Source organism: Mobula hypostoma, chromosome 8, assembly GCF_963921235.1.
Source record: "Mobula hypostoma chromosome 8, sMobHyp1.1, whole genome shotgun sequence".
NCBI classification, from domain to species: Eukaryota; Metazoa; Chordata; class Chondrichthyes; order Myliobatiformes; family Myliobatidae; genus Mobula; species Mobula hypostoma.
In genome coordinates this window covers 55,871,819-55,883,181 of record NC_086104.1, presented here as the reverse complement: position 1 = coordinate 55,883,181, position 11,363 = coordinate 55,871,819, and the positions used below count along the sequence as shown (strand labels likewise).

Below are 11,363 nucleotides of genomic sequence, written 5' to 3'. Positions count from 1 at the left end.
ACTCCAACTCCCGGCACCACTCTCTCTTCTGATTAGCCAGTCCGAATCAAGATATCGCATAATGCACTCGGGAATCTGACCAATCAGACGTGCCAGCTGCCGAGGGTATGGTGACGTTTCAGTCAAACTGAGGGTAGTGAGGTGAGCCGGTAGTGTTGGTGAGTAACGGAGGGCGATGGGGAGGGGCAGTGGCCTGTCCTGTCCTGTATATAAAAGGGTGGTTTGCTTATTCATGAAGGACCCATCTGATGTTCTGTTCTGGCCACTACTTGTTTAAAATACTGAGCTGAGTTTCCCGGCGTTATCTTTGCCCTTCCTCTCGGCATGGCCCACATTGTGCGTCTGCAAACCAGAGTTGTACTTTCCAGCGCCCTCTCTTTCAATTCCCCGTGCTTAGTTCAGAAATCCATGGTCAACTTTCGTCGAATTTGTCCTATCAATACCTGCAACTAGGCCCTCTTCAACACTGAAACAACAAGAACCTAAGTCATAATGAGCCTCCTCTGTGTAAGCGGCTGCTATCCTGCTCCAGTGTATCCCGCCAGTCTTACTGAAATAGTGGAACCAGCTCATCGTGTCGTTAGGTCCTTCTGTCAGTTTGTGGATGTGCATTCGAGCGGAGAGATGAGTGATCTCGTGGACGAAATGTGTTAACTATCAACCCATAGAGAACACTGTGTATAGAGACACATTTTAGTCTCAGGACATTCTAGTCTGTGCTTTAAATTTTTTTAAATTTTTTTTCATTTAACAAATATATGTTTTGTTTTATATTTTTAGTTCTCTGTTCGTAGTTCCCCAATCTAAAAACATGCACATGATCTCATATTGACATTTATTTGCCACACTTTTGCCCATTTGCTCAGTCTGTTTGTATCTCTTTGCTTCCACCCATATTTCTGACAAAGTCACCCAGCTTCATGTCAATTGGCAAAGTTGGATTATGTGACTTCATATATTGTCTGAATCATTTATAAATACATTGAATAGCTCAGATTCTAACAGGCCATTGTGGGATATCATTAGTTAAGATCATGGCAGTTTGAATTTCTGCCCATTATTCATACTTTCTGTTAACAGAGAAACAGTAGGCCTGCATATTACAGGCCCTTCAGCCCACGATGTTATGCTGACCATGCAACCTACTCTAGAAACTGCCTAGAATTTCCCTACCACGTAGCCCTCTATTTTTCTATGTTCCATGTACCTATCTAAGAGTCTCTTAAAAGACCCTATTGTATCTGCCTCTACCACCATTGATAGCAGTGCATTCCACGCACCCACCACTGTTTTTCACACCTTTGGCATCCCCTTTGTACCTACTTCCAAGCACCTTAAAACTATGCCCCCTCACATTAGCCATTTCAACCCTGGGAAAAAGCCTCTGGCTATCCATATGATCAATGCCTCTCATCATCTTATACACCTCTATCAGGTGACCTCTCATCCTCTGTTGCTCCAAGGAGAAAAGGTCAAGTTCACTCAACCTATTCTCTTGAGGTAAGCTCTCCAATCCAGGAAACATCCTTGTAAATCTCCTCTGCACTGTCTCTATAGTATCCACATCCTTCCTGTAATGAGGTGACCAGAACTGAACACAATACTCCAAGTGGGGTCTGACCATGGTCTTATATAAAACATATTACCTCACAGCTCCTGAACTCAGTCCCGCGGCTGATGAAGGCCAATACACCATATGCCTTCTTAACAACACTGTCAACCTGCGCAGCAGCTTTGACTGTCCTGTGGACACGGACCTCAAGATCTCACTGATCCTCCATACTGCCAAGAGTCTTACCGTTAATATTCTGTATTCAAACTTGACCTACCGAAATGAACCACTTCACACTTATCTGGGTTGAACTCCATCTGCCACTTCTCAGCCCAGTTCTGCATCCTATCAATGTTGCACTGTAACCTCTGACAATCCACCAAGCTATCCACCACACCCCCAACTTTTGTATCATCAGCAAATTTACTATACCACCCTTCTACTTCCTCATCCAGTTCATTTATAAAAATCACAAAGAGGAGGGATCCCAGAACAGATTCCTGCAGAACACCACAGGTCACTGACCTCCATGTAGAATATGAACCATCTATAATCACCCTTTACCTTCTGTGAGCAAGACATTTCTGGATCCACAAAGCAAGGTCTCCTTGGATCTCATGCCTTATTACTTTCTGAATGATCCTTGCATGGGGAACCTTATCAAATGCCTTACTATATACACTACATCCACTGCTTTATCTTCATCACTATGTTTTGTTACATCCTCAAAGAATTCAATCAGGCTCATAAGGCATGCTGACTATCCCTAATCAGATTATGTCTCTCCAAATGCTCATAAATCCTGCCTCTCAGGATCTTCTCCAACAACTTGCCCGTCACTGAAGTAGGGCTCACTGGTCTCTAATTTTCTGGGCTACCTCTACTCCCTTTCTTGAACAGGGGAGCAATATTTGCAACCCTCCAGTCCACTTTTCCCGTCCCTATTGATGATGCAAAGATCATCGCCAGAGGCTCAGCAATCTTCTCCCTCGCTTCCCACAATAGCCGAGGGTATATCTTGTCTGGTCCCGGTGACTTATGTAACTTAATACCTTTCAAAAGCTCCAGCACATCCTCTTTCTTAATGTCTATATGCTCAAGCATTTGAGTCTGCTGTGAGTCATCCCCACAGTCGCCAAGGTCCTTTTCACTGGCGAATACTGATTGAAAGTATTCATTAAGTATGTCTGCTACCTCCTCTGGCTCCATGCACATGTTTCCATTCTTGTTCCTGTTGGGTACTACTCTCACACAGCTCATCCTCTTGCTCTTCACTTACTTGTAGAATGCCTTGGGGTTTTCCTTAATCCTGCTTGTCAAGGCCTTCTCATGTCCCCTTCTAGCTCTCTTAATTTCATTCTTCAAAGATACATTTAGTGTCAGAGAAATGTATACAATATACATCTTGAAATTCTTTTTCCTCGCAACCATTCACAAAAACAGAGGAATGCCCAAAAGAATGAATGACAGTTAAATGTTGGGACCCCAAGCCTCCCCCAGCTCCCCCCACCCACGTGTAAGCAGCAGCAAAGCAATGATCTCCCTTCCCCCACCAGCAAAAAAAGCATCGGCGACCCCCCTGAGCACTCAAGCATGCAGCAAAGCATGTTCTCTCCCTAAAAAAGGAAAAAAAGGTGTCTCCGTTTCACAGCGAGAGGGAAGACATAACAAACAACTTGCCGATTTCCGATGTTAAAAGTCCGTTGTGTTGCTTCTTCCGAGCTGTGTGCCCGAAGAACTTGGGTCTCTGGGCACACAGCCAGCAGCCAGCTTGCTGTTTTTGATCTTACGTCTCCTATGACACACCGATTTCCTGCAGAGGCTCTGACCTCGAGTCCACCCACCTCTAGAGCCACAAAATCTCATAACCCTGAAGGCGTACTAGTCTTCTAGGCCATGTCCTTGGTATATCGAATAATGGCCAGTCGTGAGACCCCAAGAGCGGGTCCCATTCCTGCAAATAACCGAAGTGAGCATGTAACTCCAGATCAGGGTCTTCAGGCTCGTCAGGAATTTAGGAGACGATGGCACCTAACGGCGACTTCTTTGTTTGTGTCTTTGGAAACAGCTCTATTTCCATTGTTAATATCTCTATTTTTCCCTCCTGAAAGAGAAAAATAGAGATATTAAAGTTAGAAACAGAGCTGTTTTTGAAGATGCGAGCATAGGAGTCGCCGTTAGGCGCCATCGTCTCCTAAGCTTCAGTTCCTTCCTGGCACCCGTGGAATTTTTTAGAGCTCTAACAGTACCTAGTTTCTTGAACCTTTCACAAGCTTTTCTTCTTAATTAGAGTTTCTACATCCTTTGTACACCATAGTTCTTTTACCCTACCATTCTTTCCATGCCTCAATGGAACATACCTATGCAGAACACCATACAAATATTCCCTGAACAACTACCACATTTTTGCCATGCATTTCCCTGAGAATAACTGCTCCCATTTTATGTTCCCAAGTTATGTGTTATTCAGCTAATTGCCATGTAGGCAACTAAATTGGCTTCCATGCCAGAAGATTCAGCCTTGACTAGCCATCTTATATAAAGGGGTGAGGTGAGGGATGTGTGTGCGAAGAGGGTGAATAACATGTCATCTTCAGCTGATTGCATTTATAGACATCTTCTTAATCTAAGGAGGCTAGTTAGCAGCAATGGGAGATCACTTAAATGGTTATATTGTGTGTGTGTGTGTGTGTGTGTGTGTGTGTAAAATTCCCAAAATATACACAGTAGTTCCCAAAATGTGTTTGTTTTGCCATGATGAACATTTGATGCAGTTCTTTAATTGCCTTAAGAACGATTGTCATGTTGAATAATTGTCCATATGGTGAAGAGACATCACTGGGCTGTATGTAGGGATCTTGATCCAGTAATGATGAAATTTTAAGTCAGGATACTTGACAGAAACTTGCAGGTGTTGCTGTTTCCATAACTGATGCCTTTATTCATCTAAGCAGTCAAATTTGGGGGTTGAGAGGTGTTGTCAAAATAGCCTTGGCATTTTTGACTAGCTCACCCTGCAGTCACAATGTGACATTAACAGAGGGAGTAAATGTTAAAGGTGGTGGATGGGCTGCCAATCCAGAGTCCTGTTTTGTATTAAGGCTCCATGTTCTTATTGCAGAGGCAATCATTCAAACAAATATAGACTTCCCTTAGCACTTCTGCTACCTGCTTTGCGAAGGGTGGAAAAAAGTTTTAATTACTCACTTCAGGGTGTGGGCCCCACGACTGTGCTTAGATCTGAAGTGTGTATATCACTGTTCTTAATCAATTTCTGGTTAGTGTCGGGTATTTAAAGGTATGAACTTGTTTGGTAGCATGTTGATTTCCTTCTTAGATCAACTCTCCACCTTGAACATTAGACAATTTGCCCTGTTTACTCTGGACAATCGCAGTATCATTGCGTGGAAACCAGCTTTGCTTATATCCGTAATTCTGGGTATTGCTTCATATTTTTGGCTTTGAAATAGCACTAACTTTGATCATATTGCAAATATTAGATACATTTTAGTAATAATCTTACTGATAACTCATTATGAAAAATAATGCATGCAACTCTTTTGCTAGTTCTAGGACATAAAGTTACATACAATAAACTATCTTGAATACACTATTTATTATCTCTTTACTGCTTGTTTGCTTATACCGATTTCAATGAAGAAATAGCATTGGTAATCTTGGCTTTATCTAACATCTTAACATCCGTTGCTTAATGAAGCCTGCCAAATAATCATGGGCACACTGTGCCCCACACCCACTAACATCATTTACAGACTTGCAGGCATTGCTTCCTCAGAGATCTGAAGACACACTACAACAAAAATTGAAAAAGGTTATCAGAACTCGTATCCACGGCACCCACTACATCATAATATGCCAGTTTCCAACCGCCTAAAATTGAGGAAAAGCTTTGCTACAGTGGAAGAACTACCGCACGGAACATCTCCCCAAACTTACAGGATTGACCTCTGGCAACAAACAGAAGCCAGAACCCCACCAAACAATACAGTGCAAGACCCCACAGAAATGTTACCGGATGGGGCACTGCTTGACAGACGGAAGTGGAGCACTGTCAACACAGCGAGAGCGGGAGTTTGTAGGACGGGAGACAATATGGTGAAGTGGGGTTTAAAGACCAGCGAATCCTGTGAGTGTGGCGAAAGGTTGCAGAACATTGAACACATTCTGCACAACTGCCCACTCTCACCTGATTTAGCTGACACTGACCTGCTCAACATCAACCAAACAACACTAGAGTGGCTGACTGTCTGGTGTGACAAGCTACAATGGTGATCTAACATCTCCTATTCAATTGACAGTTTCCCCTGGGATTTTATACTTCTTGCTTGTCTTAATTCTATTTAAAGTATTTCAGCATAGAATTTGTTTTAAAAAATCTTCCATTAAATATTTATGTGCCCTTACCTTTGTCTGTAACTTCAGTATTGAATATATGAGTAGTAGATTTGAAGATGGACGGTGTAGGGGTGAAATTACTTTTAACTTTTAATGACTTTAATTGTTTCTTTGATTTAGCTCTGGAAAATGGACTTCACAGAGGCATACTCTGATACCTGTTCAGCAGCTGGACTTGCTGCAAGGAAGGGAAATGTAGAACTTTTGAAAGCACTGATCAAAAAAGGTCATAGCCTTGATATTGCAGACAACCGTGGTTGGTATCCAATTCATGAAGCCGCATCACACAAAACATCGAAATGTTTGAGACTTTTACTACAAGCAGGTACTGGCAATGACTACATTTGTTGTATTTTAATTTTACATTTTTATTGAAGTAAGTGCTATTCCTGTTACCTGGATGCCAATCTTACTTATAACAATTGTAGTCAATCTTTCAAAAATGTTTGAGTAGTCAATCATGAAGGCTTGTTGTTTATATGGTGGCACCATGTCTCAAAACCAAGTTTGGAAACTTACTTTTCCAAATAAAAGTAATTGAAAAACTCTTTTCATTGAATTGCTGAATTGAACCTTAATGACACAATGCCGTTAGGTGGTAATATCATACTGATCACCGCAAACTAAAGTGTACACTTGTTTTCAGGTTGTTGTATGTCTGCGCTTCTTTGTTTATTTTCCCCCTTTCTATCATTCTAACGCTGTCTTTCTTTCCTGCTTATGGCTGTAGTGGGTTTGATTTTTTTTAGGACTGATGGGATCTTGAACTTTCACCAGCCCTAACTAAAAAGATAAAGTGGCAGTTTGGCTTGTCTTTCACCCTTCAGCACCTTTTTCTATTCTCATCCGCCCAATGTCTCATCCATTCGGGTTCAACTTTCTCCCATCATTCTTTACTGCATCTCTGTACTAATGCTCTTTGCTCTTGATTATTTGAATCTGAGCTTTCATCCGTGTTTCCTTGAGTATTCTTGATCTTGCCTCTCTGCTTCAAAGATCTCAACCATCTGTAGGTCAACAGCGAATGCTGGAATGGGGGCTAATGCTTTCTCCAATGTACCTACTATTTGCTGGCATGATTGTTCAGATGTGAAATTAGAAGATGAAGGCCAACATCAGCTGGCAGAGGAATGTGTGAAGTGAAATGCCTAGGAAGATGAAAAACAGAGTTAATAAGAAAGGGCCACCTATTTTAATTCCACTTTCTATTCCCATTCTGATATGTCCATCCATGGCCTCCTCCACTGTCGTGATAAGGCCACACTTAGGTTGGAGGAACAACACCTTATATTCTGTTTGGGTAGCCTCCAACCTGATGTCATGAACATCTATTTCTCAAACTTCCGTTAATGCCTCCCTCCTCACCATTTCCTATCCCTTTTCCCTTTCTCATGTTATCTCCTTGCCTACCTAGCACCTCCCTTTGGTGCTCCCCCCCTCTTTTTCTTTGTTCCATGGCCTTCTGTCTCTCACCAATCAATTTCATCCCTTCCCCACAAAGTTTTACCCATCGCCTAGTGTTTCGCTCTCCCCTCCATCCCCCATCTTTCAAACCTACTCTTCAGCTTTTTTCTCCAGTCCTGCCGAAGGGTTTCAGCTGGAAATATCGAGTGTGCTTTTTCCCAAAGATGCTGCCTGGCCTGTTGAATTCCTCCAGCATTTTGTGTGTGTTGCTCGGATTTCCAGCATCTGCAGATTTTCTCGTTTGTTAATAAGAAAGGGATTGAGTTGTGTGTTTATTTGTAGCCATGCATCTTTAATGGAATAAAAATGCTTTCTTTTTTTAGCTTCATTGAAATCGGCTGTAGAGTTGAAGACTTTTGAAGGTGAAACAGCTCTTCATCTTGCTGCTAAACGTGGTTATTTAAAAATCGTCCAGATTCTGCTACAGGCTGGAGCAAATCCAAATGCCATCACTAATGAAAATATAACTCCACTTTTTTTAGGTAAAGTACTGGAAGTAAAAACAGTTTTACCAATTTGGCAGGGCCTCTTATTGTGTCTGTCATGTTTAGACTTGCATTTGTTTTATAGTGATAGAAGTACAAGTTAATAAAGTGCAGAATAAATATCACAGTGAGGAAATAGGGTAGCAGTTATTGGGAGAATAGAAAATATGCACATATATTATCTTGCATATCCCAACAAAGCAAATTGAAACATCCTGAGTTGTAATGTCTGTTAAAATGGATGAAGTTAATGTCAAAATGAAATAAAGAGGAAAAGATATATTCGGTTAGAAGGAGACTGAAAATATAAAAAAAATTGTTTTCCAAATCATCAATAACAACTAAAATTAGGAGTATAACTCTACACATAATATTTAATTTCTGGTTATTAGCAGATTGAGAAAGGTTGATTAGGAACAATTGACTCCTACCAATTCATTAAAAGGAACTAAAATGGGCAGCACTTAACTCTTAATGTCTGCTTTAATCGGTATCCACTGCATTGGCATAGCAATTCTACACCATTCTTGATATTTTGATAGAAAGACTGCAAACTGACAGTAGAAGCAGGAGGTTATAACTTGGACAATTGCTCCTGATAATGAATCTACCCCTCAGCTGATGTTCTCCTGCCATATGTGTGACGGGATCCTGAATTATCTTTATGAACTGTGCTTTTAAAAAGAGAGAGAGAGAGTTGTTCAACACAAGCACCTCGTTATTAAGAGAGAGAGAGGCGACGACTGCTTTGAGATGGTGTTATGGTTTTTCTGCAGCGTGCTTACACTTTTGCAAGGACACTGCCAGCTTCTGTGTTCCTACCGAGAGAGAAGGGAGGCGTTACTTGATGAACAGCTGGTGTTCAACATGGTGAGATAAATAGAAGGTCAGCTGATAGACACACAGACACATGATTTTGGACACTGGATGAGCTTTGTTGTAGCCCCAGAAAGGTGGGTTTTTGCAGGATCGATCAGGAGAATCGATCAGTGGCTCTCGCAGTGTGGAGAAGGTGTGACCGGTGGGGAGTTATTAGTGTGTCCAACCCTCGCCTGGGTTGATAATTCCACCACAGAAGAACAGTTCCCTTGTTGTGGTCACATTTGGTGACTTCTAAAGGATTTCGGAGGACAACGGGACGAATCAACAGCATTGGCTTACTCGAACAATCACAACACTTCTCTCTCCATCACTACTCAACTCAATACCTCAAACTAAACTGAACTTTACCCATCATCGTAAGACTGTATCCATTTACCCCTAGGCTTGAAGAAGCTTGGTTTTTATATTTCCACATAATATATATAATCATTGCTAACCTGTTTGATTTATCTGATTTTATATTACTGTATTGTGTAGGTACTAATAAATACCATTAGTTAATAGCAATACCAGACTCCAAGATGTTTTACATTTCTGCTGGTTCTTTAACCCGTCATGGGGTATGTGACATATGTAAATAAAAGATACATTTAAATAATAGGTTATTTTAGTCTGGGCCTGTCAAAATTTGTATACCTGATTTCATTTATTGGGCTTAATTTTCTGGAGTTACTTCAGAACCAGTGTTAACTTTAAAGTTGCACGCAGAGTGAAACTTAGTCTTTAGTGGCTGCAAATAATTTCATTTTACCTAAACAAGCCAGCGAATGCATAGGAGCTTTGAAGATTATTTACTAGAATAGCCTGTAACTTCATATATCGACAAGGCTTTACAGTTAGCTTCAATGTAAGTCTTTGGTTGCATTCCAGAGCAAAGAAAAAAAATCCAAAACTACAACACTTAAGATGATGAAACATTTTTATTAACAATTATATAAAAACAAATAAGGTATTTTCATAGAGTACTTATAAGTGAACATACAAAATCCAGAGTGATCTTGACGACTGCAGAGAGGATGTTTCCTCTTCTGGCAAAATCTGGAATTGGATCATGATCATTTAAACCAATGATACAATTTTTTTTTCTCTCAGAGAACCATGAGTTGGAATTTGGAATGCATATTAGATAACGTTTGGCAGACGTGGTTAGTAGAAAATAGTTTCTTTAATCAAGGACACCTCTCTAGTCAATGGCATTATAGCAAAAATTTGTAATTTCAACACTTGTATATCAAGGGATACCTGTAGCTGTCAGCATTGAAATGACACTTTGTTCTTAGCACCAAAACTTGACTGACATTCTTCTAATTCAAGACAACAGTTAATCAGTTTATGCAGCCCATATTATAATGGAGGTGGACTGCATGACCTTTCCTTGTGTTTTTGACATGCCAACATTTAGAGTTGATTTTTTTTTCATCAGTGTTTTCAATGCTTATCTGTGGGTCCGACATTATTGAATTGTCTCCCACACTGTTTGATATCCAGAATACTGTTTGGAGTTTGGTTGTGTTTGCCCTGAGATTTTTTTAATATGCTGTTTATCTTTTAATAATGAAAAGTACACGTTGTAACTGCCAAAGAGGCATATTGGGTTTCAGTTCAAACATACAACATGATATATTGCAAATAGTACGTGCCATTTCGTTAGGGGGAAATATCTTTAAACATTAGTTTTATGTAAAATAATCAGCTCTCAAAATTGAAATAAAGCACAATGAATTGGTTTATAAATAGATAGATAGATAGATAGACATTATAGATCCTGAGGGAAATTGGGTTTTGTTACTGTTGCACCAACAAAGAATAGAGTATAAATATAGCAAAATGAAACCATAAATAATTAAACAATAATATGTAAATTATGCCAGATGGAAATAAGTCCAGGACCAGCCTAATGGCTCAGGGTGTCTGACCCTCCAAGGGAGGAGTTGTAAAGTTTGATAGCCACAGGCAGGAATGACTTCCTATGACGCTCAGTGTTGCATCTCGGTGGAATGAGTCTCTGGCTGAATGTACTCCTGTGCCCAACCAGTACATTATGTATATGGCAGAGTCATCAGAAAACTTCTGAAGATGGCAAGACTCTGTGCAGTAGTTGAAGTCCAAGGTGTAGATGGTGAAGAGAAAGAGAGACAAGACAGTCCCCTGTGGAGCTCCAGTGCTGCTGACCACTCTGTCTGACACACAGTGTTGCAAGCACACATACTGTGGTCTGCCAGATACAAGCTCTTTTTATATCAAGAGTTATATAATTTACTGCTTCCATTTAATTTCTTACATAATTTGATTATTAATTAAATGCATTTGTTTATTTACATGCATTGCTATGTCCACAATCTTAGGTTCTACTGCACTGCAGTAAAGTTGTGAGCAAGTTTGACTGTTTTAATCCTGTAATTTCAGCAACAGAGATGGGCCACATTGCAGTTATAAGGATGTTGTTAAAATATGGAGCAAGGATTAATGGATCCCATTCAGCATGCTTATGGAGTGTTGTGCACCAGGCTGCTTATCAGGTACTGTAACATTCATGTATATGCTTCAGTAGGGAGGGAAGAAAT

General features: G+C 40.5%; 1 protein-coding gene across 4 annotated transcripts in view; it reads left to right on the top strand.

Annotated features, from left to right (window-relative positions):
* Positions 1–11,363, top strand: part of asb3 (ankyrin repeat and SOCS box containing 3) — a 93,399-nt gene that overhangs the window by 804 nt on the left and 81,232 nt on the right. For 3 of the 4 annotated variants that reach the window (XM_063055866.1, XM_063055867.1, XM_063055864.1), the window contains exons 2-4: positions 6,089–6,293; positions 7,756–7,914; positions 11,206–11,318. In XM_063055866.1, the coding sequence (XP_062911936.1) occupies positions 6,098–6,293; positions 7,756–7,914; positions 11,206–11,318 (468 nt within the window). In that variant the 5' untranslated portion in view covers positions 6,089–6,097. Of the gene's footprint in view, positions 1–115; positions 159–6,088; positions 6,294–7,755; positions 7,915–11,205; positions 11,319–11,363 lie in introns of those variants that run through there. The other variant, XM_063055865.1, reaches the window with a different exon arrangement.